General features: G+C 46.2%; 2 protein-coding genes and 1 long non-coding RNA gene across 3 annotated transcripts in view; all 3 read right to left on the bottom strand.

Annotated features, from left to right (window-relative positions):
• LOC115544457 (uncharacterized) overlaps positions 1-18560 on the bottom strand; it is a 993561-nt gene that overhangs the window by 109823 nt on the left and 865178 nt on the right. The window contains exons 27-29 of the mRNA XM_030357421.1: positions 10707-10808; positions 10438-10461; positions 9778-9845 (exon numbers count right to left, since the gene is read on the bottom strand). Of these exons, the coding sequence (XP_030213281.1) occupies positions 9778-9845; positions 10438-10461; positions 10707-10808 (194 nt within the window). The remainder of the gene's footprint in view (positions 1-9777; positions 9846-10437; positions 10462-10706; positions 10809-18560) is intronic.
• Positions 1-18560, bottom strand: part of LOC115544474 (class I histocompatibility antigen, F10 alpha chain-like) — a 126880-nt gene that overhangs the window by 53679 nt on the left and 54641 nt on the right. The gene's annotated exons all lie outside the window — the stretch shown is intronic.
• On the bottom strand, positions 9-1957 carry LOC115544499 (uncharacterized). The gene is made up of 4 exons (XR_003976875.1): positions 1766-1957; positions 953-1049; positions 192-308; positions 9-68 (listed from the first exon to the last, which is right to left on the bottom strand). It is a non-coding gene; the product is annotated as an uncharacterized LOC115544499 (long non-coding RNA).

An 18560-nucleotide genomic window follows, 5' to 3' on the forward strand; every position in this document is an offset into this window, starting at 1 on the left:
ACACCTTGATCAGCTCTGTTTGATGTGGCAGAGACTGAGCACTGGTAACCTTTGACGTCATCTGGTGTCTTTGGGGAACACACACACACACACACACACAATTCTATTTCGCCAGACTTGTAGATGTCAGTATCAGTAGAGACTGATAACAACCAAGTGGTCTGTTTTCATCGTCTGTTTGAACCCCCTACCTCTCCTCTCTGGAGGGACGTCCATCTTTAAACACCAATGGTACATCCATAGAGCGGTCACTCTTCATGGAGACACAGCTGGGTCCAGGGGAGTCTGCTCTCTGCTGCTGCTCTGGGCTACAACACACACACACACACACACACACACACACACACACACACACACACACACACACACACACACACACACACACACACACACACACACACTTGTAGATATCAGTAGTCTGAAAACAACCAAGTGGTCTGTTTTCATCGTCTGTTTGAACCCCTACCTCTCCTCGCTGGAGGGGCGTCCATCTTTAAAGTACAATGGTAAATCCATAGAGTGGTCACTCTTCATGGAGACACAGCTGGGTCCAGGGGAGTCTGCTCTCTCCTGCTGGACTCTACTAGAAAAACAAGAACCAGGATTTATGGACGTTCGATGGAAGCTGTATCTTTATGATCTCTGATAAATCCTCACCTCTTCTTGATAGACTGATTTCCATCTTTAAAACTAACAGGTGGATCCATAGACCAGCCACTCTTCATGGAGACACAGCTGGGTCCAGGGGAGTCTGTTCTCTCCTGCTTCTCTGGGCTTCAACACACACACACACACACACACACACACACACACACACACACACACACACACACACACACACACACACACACACACACACACACACACACACACACACACAATGGAGTCATGATGCATCACTGCTGAGCTCTGAGATGGACAGCAGTCACAGACAGAGAGATCCTCTTCTTACCTCTTAGCTTTGCTCCGGCGGCCATGTTCCCCAGACAGAGTGGTCTTAGAGGTAGGACCCCCCTCTTCTCTCTCCTCATCCATAGTAGACTGGAGACCTGGACACAAACACAACTCATCCACCACTTCAATTGCCTTTTGAACTTTAGCCGTTTATTGAGAGAGAAGATCTTTGTGACTGCTTCACACTAAAGCATTATGGACGTCATAGACCATCGATATGAACCCCACAACATAACCGCACTGCCCTCACTACAGTACAGATGTGTACAGCAGATGACAGATGAATTATTAAACACCTTGAGACTGTAACTGTGCTTAAACTACAACACAAAGAAGATATACAATAGACTTAAAAGATTCATTGCGGTACCATTAAAGTAAAGAACGTTTGAATAATTTCTCCACTGGACCAAAGTCTGAATTCTGTCACTTTACTGAACCACAGATTCCCTATAGATCAACTGGTGAAGCTCAACACATCGATAATCAATACGCACAAATATTAACTTTTTAAAATATCAGCACATTGAAAGGACTTCTGTCACGTCCTTATTTTAATTCGGAGTGGCATCAGGACAAACGAATCACTTGAATATTGAACGCAGTGTTCGATTTACCACACGGGTCAGAAAAGCAGTGAAACATGAACCAAGGTTGCATTCTCTACAGTAAACTGTCTTTAATTGATAAGCGATACACGGAGACATATACCGAGATGAGGTCAATATTAACGGTAGTAAGCTGGTTGTTCATTATCATATACATAAACGAAAGACAATAAAAACGGTAGTATACTGTCGGCCTACCTTACCTTATCGTATCTATTCCGGGATTAAAATGCGTCCATACGGTATAAAGTAATAAAAGTATAAATGTAAGGGAAGAAACTGATGTTAAAGTGTTTACAAAACACTTTAACCTTTAACCTTATACAAGTTAATCAGGTGAAAGGTTTAAAAAGCGGAGAAAGAAAGGCTCCAAGCTGCGACAAACTTATGAGGAAGTGAGCTGATCCGGTTTGACTCTCAGCCGCACCTATCAGCGCGGGTAACGTGTTTTCGGGAAACGCACGCACGCGCACACACACACACACACACACACACACACACACACACACACACACACACACACACACACACACACACACACACACACACACACACACACACACACACACACACACACAAAATAAGAATATAAAATATATACATAGTACTGTTTATATACATGACTCCATGTGTTCTGGTCTACCGTTGTGACAGGTTCATGGTGCTGAGATCAGCAGGACCGCAGCGCCCCGTGTGGCCGCACGGAGAACCGCGGGTTGCTGACCGCAGCCGCCTTTGGGTGAATTATGAATGCGATAGTAGGAAAACAACACCCTCACAAGTAAATGGCGTGTCATAACCGAAAGTACAGGACAGTAGTAAAAACAGACGCAAAACTATGTAAAGATCAAAAACATGTGAGCAAAAAACAACACAAGTCAAGGTTATTAAAGTAATGAAATAGAACTCAGTATCTCCGGTGATGTGCTCGAGGTGCGCTGCGGGGGCGGGGGGCGTTATCAACACAGTGAGAGCCGACTGTTCTGGGAGCCGTAGAATGAACCGGCACTGCTGAAAGAGAAAATAACCGAGTGTCGCAGTAAACCCGCTCAGACCTGCTCCGCTCCTGGTTCCCGGTCAGACCAGGCAGTGGGCATTTTAGGCACGGGCAGCCGCCCGGGCGCCACGAGCAGTCAAAAATAATAATCTTCCGCGACGCGAAGCGGTTTTCTATGAAGTACCATAACATTGTGTGGGAAATTGGCATATTGGCGCCCCCTCTGGCTGAAGGCGCACCCCTGAAAAGGTGCCGTGCACAGACGGACTGAAACTCCCACTGAAGTGGCGTAGGGTCATGATACCACCTCTCCTGGTCCCGGGTGAGGTCATCCTTCGGAGGCTGACACGATGCTGAGCAGCGCGGCGGTGCTAGGGTTAGGGTCAGGGTTAGGTTTAGGGTTACATGTGTCATAATCATTTACTGTGTCCATACTTTATATTTCACTGACGATACCAGTCATGACCAGTATCTCCTTAGATTCCTTCGTCTCCGACAAACTGCTCCAAAAGGTTGAGAATGATCGGGCCCGAGGCAGGGTAAGTGCAGACCACTTTCCAGAGAGATTGATAGAACGAAGTCCTTCTTCTTTTGGATAGTTATTCCCAGACTCTGATTGGCTGACGTTTCACCAAAGTAGGCTATTTTATTTCATTAGCCAAGTCCCTGATATAAAAGCACTGGGCCGGTGGAATGCAGACATCATCCTTGAGGAAGTCCCAACGAATCTGTAACTAGATAATTATTCTGTCAACTGGACACCGCGATCACACAGTAATGGATTGGATTCTCCTGTAAACAAACAACTTTTGATTTTTTTTTCTCCCCTTTTCGAGGTTAGGATTTGCTTGTCTCGTTTGTTTTTGTCCTCGCTTTGTGTATTTAGTGAACGATCATCTATAATCCATCTGTAAAGACAGCACGCTTACGGAAGTCAATTCCCTTTAGAATGTCTCTGCATGAGTAAAACATATTTTAGTACACCTGTGTATCAGGTGATTTGGCCGCCCCTGTCATCCCAAAATCAAGTTGGTCATTGCAATAATAATAACCTGGATTGCTGAGTAGCTATAGGAATCAGATCACAAACCAGGTCAATTTTGTTATAAATGACTTTTAGCCTCCGAGTGTTTTTAGTGAGTTGTGGGCCTAGAGGTAGTGTGCATACTTTCAAACTTTTATTTGATACAATTCTATTCACTTCTATTATTCTTCTCGAGACAATCCAATTAGTAGGTCCCTTAATCACAGTCACAGCCTCAAAGGGCTACTCTACTCTACTGTCTGCATTCGATTAAATTCTATTCTGTTCTACTCAGCACTCCTCTTCTCTAGAGTCCTGTACCGTAGACGTTCCTCTATCTCTGTGGTTCGTGTCTGTTTCTTTATATTTGACAGGAGGATGCTGTAGAAGTTGCGGGCGATCCTGCAGTATGGCTCTCAGCCTCTCCACAACGCTGTGGTCAAACAGAGGAGCTCCTTCAGTGAGACTCATTGCTCCTAAATGCACCACTGAGCGCCACAGGAAGTCATTCCTGCCTGTGGCCATTAAACTCTAGAACTCCTCCCTCTGATAATCTGACAAAGGACTATTTAAGATAAACAAGCTATCATTTATTTATTCATTCACTCTTAATTTTCATCACATAAAACAGAATGTTAATATTGTATTGTAAATTTGTGAATATAACCCACTAAGAGATGGCATGAACATTTCACTTTATTTTCTAACGTTAATATGAGTTCCCCTAGCCTGCCTGTGGTCCCCCAGTAGCTAGGAATGGCGTTAGGTGTGAAAAGAGCGCCAGGTATTCTGCTCCGCCTTAGAAATATGAAAGCTCAGACCCCCCCGATTTAGAATGTGGCCCCATATGTCGTCCGAAGGGGCCAAGTTACCTCCCCTTCCTCTGCCTTAACCGCCCAGAGAATGTAGCCCACCAATGAGACAATGAGCTACGACCGTGCGAGCGCCACGTGTGTGTGTGTGTGTGTGTGTGTGTGTGTGTGTGTGTGTGTGTGTGTGTGTGTGTGTGTGTGTGTGTGTGTGTGTGTGTGTGTGTGATTACACACTGTAGCGCAAGTGTTGTACACTACTTTGTTATTTGGTTAACCGTTCTGCTGTTGGTGTTGTGGCGCGTAACCCGTCGGTTCTCTGACGTCTCTGGTCTTTCCACCATGAGACTCGTAGTGGGGGTTATCTCAGCCCTGGTTGAGAAGGAATTGGGGGAAAGGAACTTTGGCTTTGACTCCCTCAAGTGCATGAACCGCGACGTGGAGGAGAAAGGGATCGTCTCCCTCCGGAGCAGCACTGCCCGCTGCTTGATAATATTAATTATCAAGGCCGAAAGCTGTGTGCGCCTTCAGACCATATTATGACTTTCAAACGACAGCGTCGGGTTCTCCGACGTCTCTGGTTCTTCCACGTCCACATCAATCTGAAGTGGACTGAACCACGACATGGAGGAGAAAGGGATTGGTGCCCAAGATTGTCTCCTGCCGGAGCCCCCACCCTCGGGGACAGCGAGCCCCAGAGGACCACCTGGATCTACCAGAGGACTCTCCCCCCCTGACCTGCTCTTACCTGTGGGGGGCCGGTCTACACCGCAGCCTCGGGGCCTAATCTCAGCCTCTCCCTTCCACAGATTCCCCCTGCTTTTTTATTTTATTTTCTGTTAATCTCCTTAACCCCTTCCTCCCCCACTTAATTTCTATTAACTACTTTTAATTTCATTTTATTACTTTTTCTCTCCTCTGTTCCTCGCTTTTATATCTCCAGGGGGCCACCATGTTCCATGAGTCCAATTTCGATCTCTCCTTCCCAACAGACACAGACACCGACACAGACATGGACACACACATACACACTACACAAGCACACGCACACGCACACCCACAGCAAGATTTCCCTCCACTCCCCCACATCACCAAAACATATTTCCAAATCACACAAGCAGTCCATGGCCGCAACGTGGTGACACACGGCAGTACCACCAACCCCCCCCAGGGGGAGTGAGCAGACAGGTGAGCAGGCTGGCCCAGGTCGTTAACCTGCAGGCCCTAATCAGGCCCCCCCCAACAGGGTCCAGCAGAGCACGGACCGCTGGCTTCAGCAGAACCTGCTCATTTTAAACAGACATTATTTTACTGTTCTAACCCCCTCCTCCCTCCAGGATTCCCGTTTGGGGGGGGGGGCTTTGGACGTGGCGGCCAGGGGGGGGCACGTACCCGGTACGAGCACCGGTTCCGGCCCCCCACCCTCCCCCAGACCCGCACCCTCCTCACCCTGACCTCTCCCCCCCCCCCCACCGCCTCAGCCCCCCCCACCAAACCATTCCTCGTACCCGACCCCCCCTCCCGAGCCACCGTATGACGTCCAGATGGAGAGTTATCCCGGTGCCGAGGACCAACACATCACACGGGTCTGAGATAGAAACCCCCCCCAAGTCACACACCCAGATGGAGGTGCTCTCTCTGGGCGTCCACCAGAGGGACGACCTGCTGGAGGGGGCAACGGGCTCTCTCCAGGCCCCGCACCGCTAAACCGTGGGAGAATACCTACAGGCTTTATGAGCCATAAAGTGGGAGGGGTTATCTCCTCTGAGCCATAAAGTGGGAGGGGTTATCTCCTCTGAGCCATATCAAATAAATCCCGTGGTCGTCTGAAAGAGAAAGTGACTCTTTCCTCCGCGTGGGTTCAGATGAGGCGACGCGGGCTGGATATCGGTTTACTAGACTGAACATTTATCAATTACTGCTGAAGTCTAATGAGAGAGAGAGAGAGAGAGAGAGAGAGAGAGAGAGAGAGAGAGAGAGAGAGAGAGAGAGAGAGAGAGAGAGAGAGAGAGAGAGAGAGAGAGAGAGAGAGAGAGAGAGAGAGCTGAAAAGTTAGAGTCTACCACAACATGAAATAAGCAGACTGGAATTGGGAGTTGGAAACTTTATTTACAGCAAAAAGAAAAAACAGCTTGTAATATTTTAATTATAAATCCCACAAGACCAGTGTATTCCAGCAACTCTAAAATATTTTCCAAAAAGACTGATGTGATAATGATTATTTTATATATATATATATATATATATATATATATATATATATATATATATATATATTACATAGTATTAAAGAAGGATTAATTAGGGCCAAGGACAGTCTGGATTACGGCCCCTTAAAGGGCAACTTCACCCATTTCACATAAGCTTTGTATTTTTAGAACCCCCCGCATATTTTTGAATGGTCTAGCATCATTCCCTTATTTTCTGGAGAGACTGGAGAGATCCGAATCGATCTCCAACATTTCCTGTTTTCAATGACGCAATATGACGATTTTTGCGTACAAGAAAATAGGAAGTGTAAGAGGGGATGATTCTCGTAAGACTACAACCAGGGGGGTGGGACCCACTGACGCTACAGACCTATTAGAGCAGTGCCAGTGGGTGGGACTTCACCAGCAGAAACTAACATCCACAGCGTCTGAAGCCAAGATAACAGAGGCTGTTGATAAAACTGAAGTATATTGGCGGAGGGTACTGGATCTGACATAGAAGATGGCTCCATGCAAAAGTTCACCATTTCGAAAGAAATACAAACGAGGACTACCGTATTTTCCGCACTATAAGGCACACCGGATTATAAGGCCCACCTTTAATGAATGGCCTATTTTAGAACTGTTTTCATATATAGGGCGCACCGGATTATAAGGCGCATAGAATAGAAGATACTGCAGTCAAACGTTTGACTGGGGTTGCGTTATGCATCGACTAGACCGAGCTGTGCTAAAGGGAATGTCAACAAAACAGTCAGATAAAGTCAAACTTTATTAAGCGTTCTGACAACTCCGGTCACTCCCATGGTAACGATGTTCAAACGTTAATGTGCATATTAACAATATCTCATCAATATCTCTTAACAATAATCTCACTTTTTCAGTTCATTCCTCGTCTACGAATCCCTCGAATTCTTGTGTGTCCGAATTGAACAGTTGGGCGAGTACGGCATCCAACATGCCCGGATCCCTCTCGTCATTATCCGAGTCAGTGTCGCTGCTGTTGCCTGGCAGTTCAGTGATTATTCCTGCCTTCGTGAAAGCTTGGACCACAGTTGAGACTGTTATATCAGCCCAGGCATCCACGATCTATTGGCAGATAGTGGCGTAAGTCGCCTGGCGCTGTCTCCCCGTCTTGGTGACGTGTGTTCGCCTTCTTGGCCCCGTCCACACGAAGCCGATTTTTTGGGTGAAACCGCATAAAAGAACGTTTTTGGTGGACACGGGCCATACCAAACGCGTGTAACGTGCCTAACTTGACGCTTGATCATTGTGTGTCACAAAAATGGTTCAACGCGCCAACGCGCCTGTGGCTGCGCTGGATTTAGGAGTCCGAGGTAGGAAACCCAAACGCCGCCGTGTTTGGGTGCATGATAGAGTTTAGATCGGGTTAGATTAAATAATCTCGGATATAAATAACAATAATCGGGTTAAATAACTTCACATGGTGTGTCTGGTGTGTTTCCAGCATTCGTAGTGTTGATCAGCAGATAGTCCGCCAAGACGTTGAGGTTGCTTAGCAACCAGAGACGCTGTCCATGCAAGTGAATGGAGCGTTCCCTCTTCGTCATAACTATCAAACCAAACATCCTTCACATTCAACGAGCGAACATTATGAAATTAAAATGCACATTTCTCGCAAAAAATGTTTACATAAACGCATTTAATGGCGTAACTATGTTACTATTTCCACCCAGAATAAAGAAAGATGTCGGCCGTATGCTTCTGTGCAAGCGTCACTACTCTAGTGACGTCGGGTCAAGCTCCACGCTGATTTGTTCCATTAGTAGATGGAACAAGGAGGTGTCCGATAGGCGGAGATGATCAGCGGGAGTGGCCGCCAGCGAAGCTGTGCATGGTGGGAGTTGTTGTCTTCAATCCACAAGCGCCAAAAAGTCACTTTCTGCCTTTTCTCGGTCAAGACGGCACCAAATTAGAATTTTATTTTATTATTCGACTACATATAGGACCCAATTTCAATACATATTCATGCCTCCACCGGTGAAATGCTCCTTTAATAATCCTAATAATATCATATGAAACATCTTAAACACTATAAACCCACACGTTAAACCAACGTTATGCGGTGAGCAACCGCATCCTAACTAAGATGGCCGCTCATGAGGGAGATCACTTTGTTATACTGTAATAAGAGTAGATAATGATTTCATTTATTTAAGCTTTCTTGGGGATTAATTGTTGTTTTCCAGATCAATGGGAGTCAGAGTGTTGTCGTTGAGTCTGACGCGATCTGAGCCCCACGCCTGATGGTCAGGATTATGAATGATGATCAATCCTCCAACGAGAAGCCTCTTCATCATTCAGCTCTAAACACCAAGGGAGCACAGGTCAGCTCCAACCATCTATCAGCACCTCACTGCTCAATACCTCATCATGAGCCCACCACATGATAGGGCTTGTACCGTGGGACTCCTTGGAGTCTCTTTCATATGGCAGATCGTTTGTGTAGATAGCATGAGGTTAAAGAGATTGTTGAAGCATTATTGTTAGCGTTTAGCTTCTACCGGGAGTTAAACGCATAAATTATGTAAGAAGCAGCGAGCCTCTAGCATATAAACAGGGTCCCCACACACAAACACCGATACATAACAATCATAATTCAAATCGATAAATCTTTTTAGGGTTGAAAACCAAGTTGTGACCAAACTAATACTATTACAATATCACTATCACTGATGAATACTGTTATAATATTACTATCACTGATGAATACTGTTATAATATTACTATCACTGATGCATACTGTTATAATATTACTATCACTGATGAATACTGTTATAATATTACTATCACTGATGAATACTGTTATAATATTACTATCACTGATGCATACTGTTATAATATTACTATCACTGAAGAATACTAATACAAAATTGCTATCACAGATGAATACATTTCCAAATTTTATTACCACTGATTAATACTATCACAATATTAATATCACTGTGATGAAGCACAAAATATGTTACTGTGATGAAGTACTATATGACTGTGATGAAGTACTATTCATTTTACTGTGATGAAGTACTATTGATGTTACTGGGATGAAGTACTATGTATATTCCTCTCATGAAGTACTGCAGTAATGTACTGTGAAGACATTAGTGCCCTCCCACCCATCCTCCAAAGAGTTGTGATGTCACAGAATACTGACCTTGGGGTCAGGGGTCGGGGCCAGAAGACGTTTCTGTCCCTCAGGGTTCTCAGAGCTGGTGTCAGAACCTGGCAAGAAGCAGACGGTGAGGAGCTGAACGGATCTACAGAGCTAGATGTATCTAGATCTATAGAGCTAGGTGTATCTAGATCTACAGAGTTAGGTGTATCCAGATCTACAGAGCTAGGTGTATCTAGATCTACAGAGCTAGATGTATCTAGATCTACAGAGCTAGGTGTATCTAGATCTGCAGAGCTAGGTGTATCTAGATCTACAGAGCTAGGTGTATCTAGATCTACAGAGCTAGATGTATCTAGATATACAGAGCTAGGTGTATCTAGATCTACAGAGCTAGGTGTATCTAGATCTACAGAGCTTGCTGTATCTAGATCTACAGAGCTAGGTGTATCTAGATCTACAGAGCTAGGTGTATCTAGATCTACAGAGCTAGGTGTATCTAGATCTACAGAGCTAGGTGTATCTAGATCTATAGAGCTAGGTGTATCTAGATCTACAGAGCTAGGTGTATCTAGATCTACAGAGCTAGGTGTATTTAGATCTACAGAGCTGTATAGTCCACAGACCAGTCACCATGGTAACCGTGTTGGTAGTATTGTTAATCATGAGAGCAGAACTGCAGTAAAAACACACGTTACTCACCAGCTGCTGGACGTTTGGCTGAACCTAAGGATCAGGAGAAATGATCAGTGTGTGACAGTGGTGAACATCCTCATGTTGTCTACTTTCATATTCTTAATGCCTCAACATCACTGGGGCCTGGACCTTAGAGGAGGTTCTTCCTCCAGTGATGGAGAGGTTTCTACCACCAGACCGCTAGAGTATCACGACGACCAATCAGAGTCCAGGAAGGGACGCAGCGAGGGGGCAGGAAGTAGGGGCAGCTGGGGGTCAGGGGTCAGCTCACTCACCGTTCCTCTTCCTGTACCAACAGACTCCCGCCAGGACCAGAGCTCCAACCAGGAGGAGGGCCCCCGCCACAGAGCCAGGGACGAGGAAGGGCCCCGGGAGACCTTCAGGGGAAGAGAGAGCAGGAGATCAGGAGGAGGGCCCCAAGGAGGTGGAGGTGGAGGTGAGGTGAGGTGAGGTGAGGTGAGGTGGAGGTGGAGGTGAGGTGGAGGTGAGGTAAGGTGAGGTAGAGGTGAGGTGTGTCCCCTACCTCCGTCCCTCCCAGTCTTCCCCCAGTTGGTCCTGATGAGGGCGGGGTCCAGGGGGGTGGGGATGTCCTCGATGCCTTTCAGCTGGACCACACACTCGTACCTCCCCGAGTCCTCCTGTGGGACGGCCGTGAGGTCCAGGTCCACGCTGACCTGGAAGGTCCCGTCGTGGTTGGGGAGGACCTCCCCGGGGTCCACCTGCTCATGGAGCTCCTGGCCGTCTCTCCTCCAGAACACCACCACCCTGTCAGGGTAGAAGCCTGTAGCATGGCACACCACTGGGGAGGAGGGGCTCCTCTGGAGCAGAGACACCCGCGGACGCTCTGGAGAGAGAGGGGGGGGGGGGGGGAGAGAGAGAGAGAGGGGTGGGGGGAGAGAGTGGGGGGAGGGAGAGGGGGATGGGGGAGGGAGAGAGAGAGAGACAGAGAGATAGAGACAGAGTCCGGTCGTCTGTCTGTGGTTTCTTTCTACAACCGACACAGAGCCCCCTCCCCCCCCCCCCCAACCAAAACCCAGGGAGGAGGTCCCAGAATAATATCAGAAAAACATTTGTTGCTCTATTTTTAATTTGTGATTAATATCTTATTATTCTTAAGGCACTGATGGAATCATTAATCACTAATAAAACAAGGAATCATCGGCTGAACACACGAGAACAATCAGTTGGATCCACTGAGTTGTTTATTGCAATTATGCTTCACTAACAAATGAGACAGAAAAATAGTCCCTTACATGAACACAATAAACACAAGGACTAAAACAATAGAAGCAGCAGACTTTAGAAATCATCAACAGGTGAGCACGTATCGTTAATAACTGAACATGTTCTGCAGCCGCTTGGTTCCAAACAGAACCCAAAAAAAATCGAGATTCAGCCTAAAGTAATTTACAACATGCAACATTATCCCATAGACCACTTGGTTATTAAGAATAAAACATAGAATCTGCTTTAAATCAGGTTGTAAATCAGGATTATGACAACAATTATGATATAAGAGCCCTTAAGACCAAAACTGGTGAAGTCTGAAAATATACAAAGATGAACCATCAATAGGTATTTTATATACATTACAAATAATAAATGTGCTTATCTAACTATGGGAGATCTTAAAAGTATTTTCATGGTTTATCATGCTATACTTTAAAGAACAGACAGACAGACAGACAGACAGACAGACAGACAGACAGACAGACAGACAGACAGTGTCTGTAAAACACAGACACTGAGTCATCAGTCCTCTCTGTGTGTGTGTGTGTGTGTGTGTGTGTGTGTGTGTGTGTGTGTGTGTGTGTGTGTGTGTGTGTGTGTGTGCGTCCTCCTCCCCCGCGCCCGTTTTCTTTTTCTACAACCGACGCCGGCCCCCCCCCCCCCCTCTACCGCAGAGGGATCACAGAGACGCCCCCCCACGCCACTACCCCCACCCCCGGGAGGAGGTCCTCCTGGGTGAAGGAGGACCAGAAGGTGTGGATGTGTGTCAGTGTGTCTGAGGACCCTCCTCCACCTGGTGACACTCTGTAGAAGGACAGAGAGCCAGCAGGCCGGTCCAGATACACTCCTACTCTGGTGGAGCCAGCGGGGGGGAGAGGGAGGTCTGTTAGTGTACCGTTGTACCAGGCAGAGTAACGACCATCATAACAATAAAGAGCCCAGGACTTGTTGTTCCCTCCAAGCTGGCTGTCACCACCCACTCCTCTCCTGGTGATTCCTCTGTATGTCACTCCTATACTAACCACTCCTCCCCACTCTACCTCCCAGTAACAGCGGCCAGTCAGAGCCTCTCTACCCAACACCTGGTGATGGAAGTCAAATCTGTCTGGGTGATCCGGATACGACCGGTCCTCTCCAACCCACGTCACCTTCCTGTTGTCCTCAGACAGAGAGAGTCGTCTGTGGGCCGTGTTGGGGTCCAGTGTGAGGTCACAGGCATCTGAGGGAGAACCAGACATGATGAGCTGCTGAACCGCTCTTCATCCTCCTCATCATCACTAGTGCTGTTCTCCTGCGCTCTATGTACATATACATAGATATGAACACATACATACATATACATATGTACACATTCATAGATACACACACCTCAACAACAACGTTATGAAAACAACAACAATATTATGAACAGATCAACAACAAACATCTCTCCTTGGATCCAGGCTGCTCTTCTTCTTTTTATTCTCTTTCAGACTTCTTGTGATCGCTCTCTCTTCTTCTTCTTCTTCTTCAGCCCCCCCCCCCTCATCCCTCTCCCCCCCTCAGCCCCTCCCCCTCACTGCGCCCCTCAGCCCGGTCAACCCCCCTCCCCCCCACAGCCCCCCCTCCCTCCTCCCCCTCAGCCCCTTCACCCCCCCTCCCCCTCACCGGCCCCTCAGCCCGGTCACCCCCCCTCCCCCTCTCCCTCAGCCCCTTCATCCCCCCTCCCCCCTCAGCCCGGTCACCCCCCCCCCCCCCCCCCCCCCCCCCAGTCCTCCCCCTCAGCCCGGTTGCCCCCTCCTCAATGTAACAATGTAATACCTGCTGGGTTTTATACAAGTAGGTTTAACTGTGATGGTCGACAGTATTAATATACGGAAGATACATGAGGTCAGCCATCATCTTCATTCCCAGTAGGATGTGACCTCACTTCCTGCTGTGTGGATGGACTTCCCGTCTCAATAGTGAGTATGTGATGTGATGAATCAAACAGACACTTACACTTCTTTAGAGCTGGTTTCAGCCTCCACACTCCACCATGCTCCACACTGGGGGGGAAACAAAGTGAGAGCAGCATGTTGAAACATTCACCTTCATCATCTGTTGTCTCATCATGTTCTACACAACATGAGTGACAGCTGCCTCTTCAAACCACTTCATCTAGCAGCGACATGAATCCTTGAAGGAGACTTTGTCCCTGAGTGGTGAGCTGTCCTCTCCATACCTGAGAGTGTCCAGTCTCCAGCGTGGATCCTCCAGTCCAGCAGAGAGCAGCGCAGCTCCAGAGTCTCCTGGGTGATTGTAGCTCAGGTCCAGCTTTCTCAGATGGGAGGGGTTGGAGCTCAGAGCTGAGGCCAGTGAAGCACAGCCTTCCTGTGTGACCAGGCAGCCAGACAAGCTACACACACACACACACACGCACACGCACACACACACACACACACACACACACACACACACACACACACGTGTAAAATCCTGTGTTTTTCCAGTCTGCCAACCACTTAGTGAACGTCCTACTCCAAACACAGGTGGCGTTGCCTTGATGACGTAGAAGGTCCTTTTATGAAGCACTCCCTGGTCCATTGAAGGGACCATATTTGTGGATAAAGAATTAGCAATTAAGATAATACTGGATAGAGGGGGGATATTAGGGGGTTACAAAAAAATGTAAACGTTTACACGACCCCTACTTTTTCGTGTACACGGTTAACCGTTTCTTTATTAATTAATGGACCGCAGTCGCGCTATAGGGGGATTATTTGTTCATCGATGTGCGAGCAGAATGATCGCAAAAAATAACTTTTGTTTGACCGGTTGCCGTGGTTATCTCCACGTGGTTCATTTGCAGTTGCGGTGTTAATTAGGATGTTTTCAGCTTACTGTTACATTAAACTGTAATAAGAAAACGCGGTTATATGCTAGTATAGACCCTATAGTATCGGTGGTATAAAGGCTGGGACGGATTTCAAATTATAAATATGTACACTTTATGTTGAAAGTATAGACTGTCGCTATTCCCATTGAAACGAACGGTGCGGTGATTATTCTTCAAAACGAGAGGTGGTCAATTGGGAAAAATGAATTAAACTGTAATCAGACAACGCGGTTATATGCTATAGACCAGTGGTTCTCAACCTTTTTGGAGCAAACCTGACCTTACCCTGATCCTCTGGCCCCCCCCCCCCCCCCCACTATCATTTATTTTTAATAAACTAACAACCCCACTCACACTCGTGTTATATTGCTTAAAGCTATTAATGCATCGTTTTTTATTGATTTTGCGGTGGTCACTAGTAGCAATGAATGCCCTCTGAGTCGGTTTTGGTGAAAAAAATATTAAAATAGTCATGACATGCAAATGTCTCACTTCTGATTGGCTAACGGCACTGTCCATCACTGTAATAAACCCAATTAAACTTCCAGAGCGACGAGAGAGAGAGACTAGAGAGACAGAGACACAGAGACGACAGACAGAGACAGAGACAGACGAGACAGAGACAGAGACAGAGACAGAGAGAGAGAGAGAGAGAGAGAGAGAGAGAGAGGCCTCGTCTCCCGTCATCCTTGACCGGGACCACGGCACTCCCGCGATTCCCGCCGTGCCCCGTGAACGAATGAATGAATGGCCCGGGTACCAAGGATACCGTGGCCAGGGCAACTTGGGCCCCACGAAAACAGATTGCACACAGAGGGGGGGGGGTGTTATGTTGCGCAGGGGTTACCAATTTGTTGATATTTTCATCTAGTGTTGAACAGTGCACAATGAACAGTGAAGGTAACAAACTCTTAAAAAAGAACGTGAATTTGAACAAGTGAAAATTAACTAATAATATATAATTATATATTGAACTAAACTTGAAGTAACATCTATCAAGTGTAAACATGCACAATATGTCAGTTTGGCGCGTTTGTGAGGCCACAGAATAGGGTACAATTCATTTTAATCAGTGGGAGCCCTGTGCTTGTTTCCCTGCAACAAGAAGGTTCCATCTGGAGGTGATGGAAGACAGTGTTTGTAATGTCTAATCGATTGCAGAATTTTGTTTTAGTTGCAGTCATTGCGGAAAACCCGGCCTCTCATCGGTACGTGGTGGGAAATGGAAGCAACGTTATCAGCGCTTTTACGGATATCTCGGGATAATCCGCTTTGGTTTTGATCCAAAAACCCGCCAGAGAGGTTTGCTCAAACACACTTTTACAATCACCATCATTTGCTATTTCGATCAATTGATCTTCCTCCTGCACGACAAGTGGTTCGGGACATTGACAAATGGGTTGCGGATCCACTCATTTGTTCGCCGTGGAACTTTGGAGGATGGGAAGTGAGGTTCGAATTCATTTGAAAGCGAACAAGGTGATCGCGCACCAGCTGCGAGAGAATGGGCCCTGCCTCAGTCTCTCCCAAAATCCCCACTAATGTTTGGAACATATCGAATACTCCCCTGTCCACTCGTTATCCCCACTAATCAAGCTTGGCTTTAAATGCAGCAATTTTATCTGCCAGTTTAAAGACGGTCGTTATTCTTATGATTTACTAACCAGTTACACATGTACACGTGTACCCGTGCACACCCCCACTGGATATATTAAGCTTTAAAACACGTTTTTTTTATATCTTTCCAGAGACCCTCTAAAATGTTTCTGTTGAGGCTTTCAGGGGGTCTGAGGTGTCCAACTAGGGGTAACACCCTCCAAAGACCCCCTGCACTAAACTATCACCGTCCCGTATACGGGGGACAGTGGGGGGGCAATATAATTATATTCTGAGCTCATTTTTATTTTTATAATTGATAGGTTGCAGGCATATGGATGCATTACAATATCCACCTAATAAAAAGGTGTTACATCTCCAATGATACAAAATCACGGATGTGGTCATCACAGGTACTGAGTTATAAGCTGAGTTATATAACCGTCCTCTGATGTGAGAACTGACGCCAGAGCTTCACAGCATCTCTCTGACAGATGACAGCCATTCAGCCTGCACACACATAACACAATATGTTAGGGACTGTGATTAGAATGACCCACATCTTTTACTTTAAACTTAATGGAGGATTTTTCACTTTTTTTCAGGAGCACTCGTGCCCCCAAGTTAAAAAATGTAGGAGCAAAATAGGTTTTTGTTTAGAACATTTATCAGCCTGCAGAAATTGCACACACCAACAGCACCAATTTACTAAAGCAAAATTAAGACTAATAAATAGGGAGATGACATTTAGGCTACACAAAACAGCACCAATTTCGGCTTCCACCGTACCAGGGTTATTGGGCTGGGACTGGGTTCGATTTATATAGAAATCGGGACAGCGAGAATGCCTAGTGGACTCGATGTGTTTCACCACAGCATCGCGTATCAGATTAGGGTTCCCCGTTATAAACAGAGAGGAGCCTGCCATTGCCGATGGGGCTTCCGTACAAAATGTACAGACTTGGCATCATAAACTAGCCACCCGAAATCCTTCAACCAGTCGGGGGTTGAATTTGTAGACTTTATCGACTACAGTAACAGCATTAACTTTCTCCACGCAGTCTATTCATAATATTGTAATGACCACGGAAAAGGCAGTGAATGAAGTATGATTAGACAGCGATTTAGATAATAAACCGTTGGGACACACAAGACTGGTAACTAGGGGTGTAAATCTCTGGTTTCATCACGATACGATATTATATCGATTCATTGGACAACGATACGATATTTGCCGATATCAAAAGTCTGCCGCGATACGATTTCGATTCAGGGGTATGCGATCGATATGAGACGACATCATATGCCCATTTAACACAACCTCTTACAATCACATCAACTCACATCAACTTCATTATAATTTCATCATTTTATTTCTTTGCTCTTCCGGATATTTAAAACAAAAAAAACAATTTTTAATACAAATAATAAAGTGCCACATAATTGCATTTAAGTGCCAAAGGTTTTTTATGGCTTAAATTAAAGAGCCTGCAATGATCTTTCATTTTGAACGTAGATCATTCCCAACCTATCTGTGTGGATAGTTTTCTTCTAAAAACAAAACATCCCTCGGAATCATCTTGGCTGATAAGATACGCCGTCCGTGTTGCCAGATTGGGCACATTTTTCAGCCCGATTTGGCTACTTTTAATCACGTTAGGCTGGAAAAATGGGACATATGCCCAATCTGGCAACACAAACCGAAACTAGACATCCTCGCGCTCACACATGTGCTCGCTGTTGCCTCGTTTAACCGGTGAATGGATACGAGCGGCTTGGCGCTTTGCGCAGAAATAGTTTCACAAACACCCGCGAAAGGAGATATAATAATAAAAGGGTGTAATACTGCGATATGCATCGATGTTTGGCCGTTGCATCGATGCAGTTGGATCGTTCGCCAATCAATCGATGTATCGATCTACATCGATGTATCATTACACCCCTACTGGTAACCATAGCAACGTAGGTAAACAAACCCGCTAAACCCTCCCGTAGCGCGGGCGCACAGAGCTTTTGGCCATGATATTATATATACAATACAATTATAATATATTATATACTATTCTATATAGAGCTCGGGGAGTCGCAAACGGCAACAATCACTTTCTCCTCCATGCTGCGGTTCACCCCGGACTGCACTGCAGGGAACGGTTGGCAGGTTGAAAACTGATTGGCTGTTACGTTACACACGTCACTCAGTGGCCACGCTGTTGGGATTCAGGGGTATAATTGATAGATTGCAGGCATATGGATGTATTGCAATATCCACCTAATCAAAAGGTGTTAAATCTCCAATGATACAAAATCACGGATGTGGTCATCACAGGTACTGAGTTATAAGCTGAGTTATATAACCGTCCTCTGATGTGGAACTTGTGGTGTAACTGTTTGACCATTGAGTAAAACTGACCTGAGAGTTTCCAGTCTACAGTGTGGACTCCCCAGT

Source organism: Gadus morhua, chromosome 5 (genome assembly GCF_902167405.1).
Source record: "Gadus morhua chromosome 5, gadMor3.0, whole genome shotgun sequence".
Taxonomy (NCBI): domain Eukaryota; kingdom Metazoa; phylum Chordata; class Actinopteri; order Gadiformes; family Gadidae; genus Gadus; species Gadus morhua.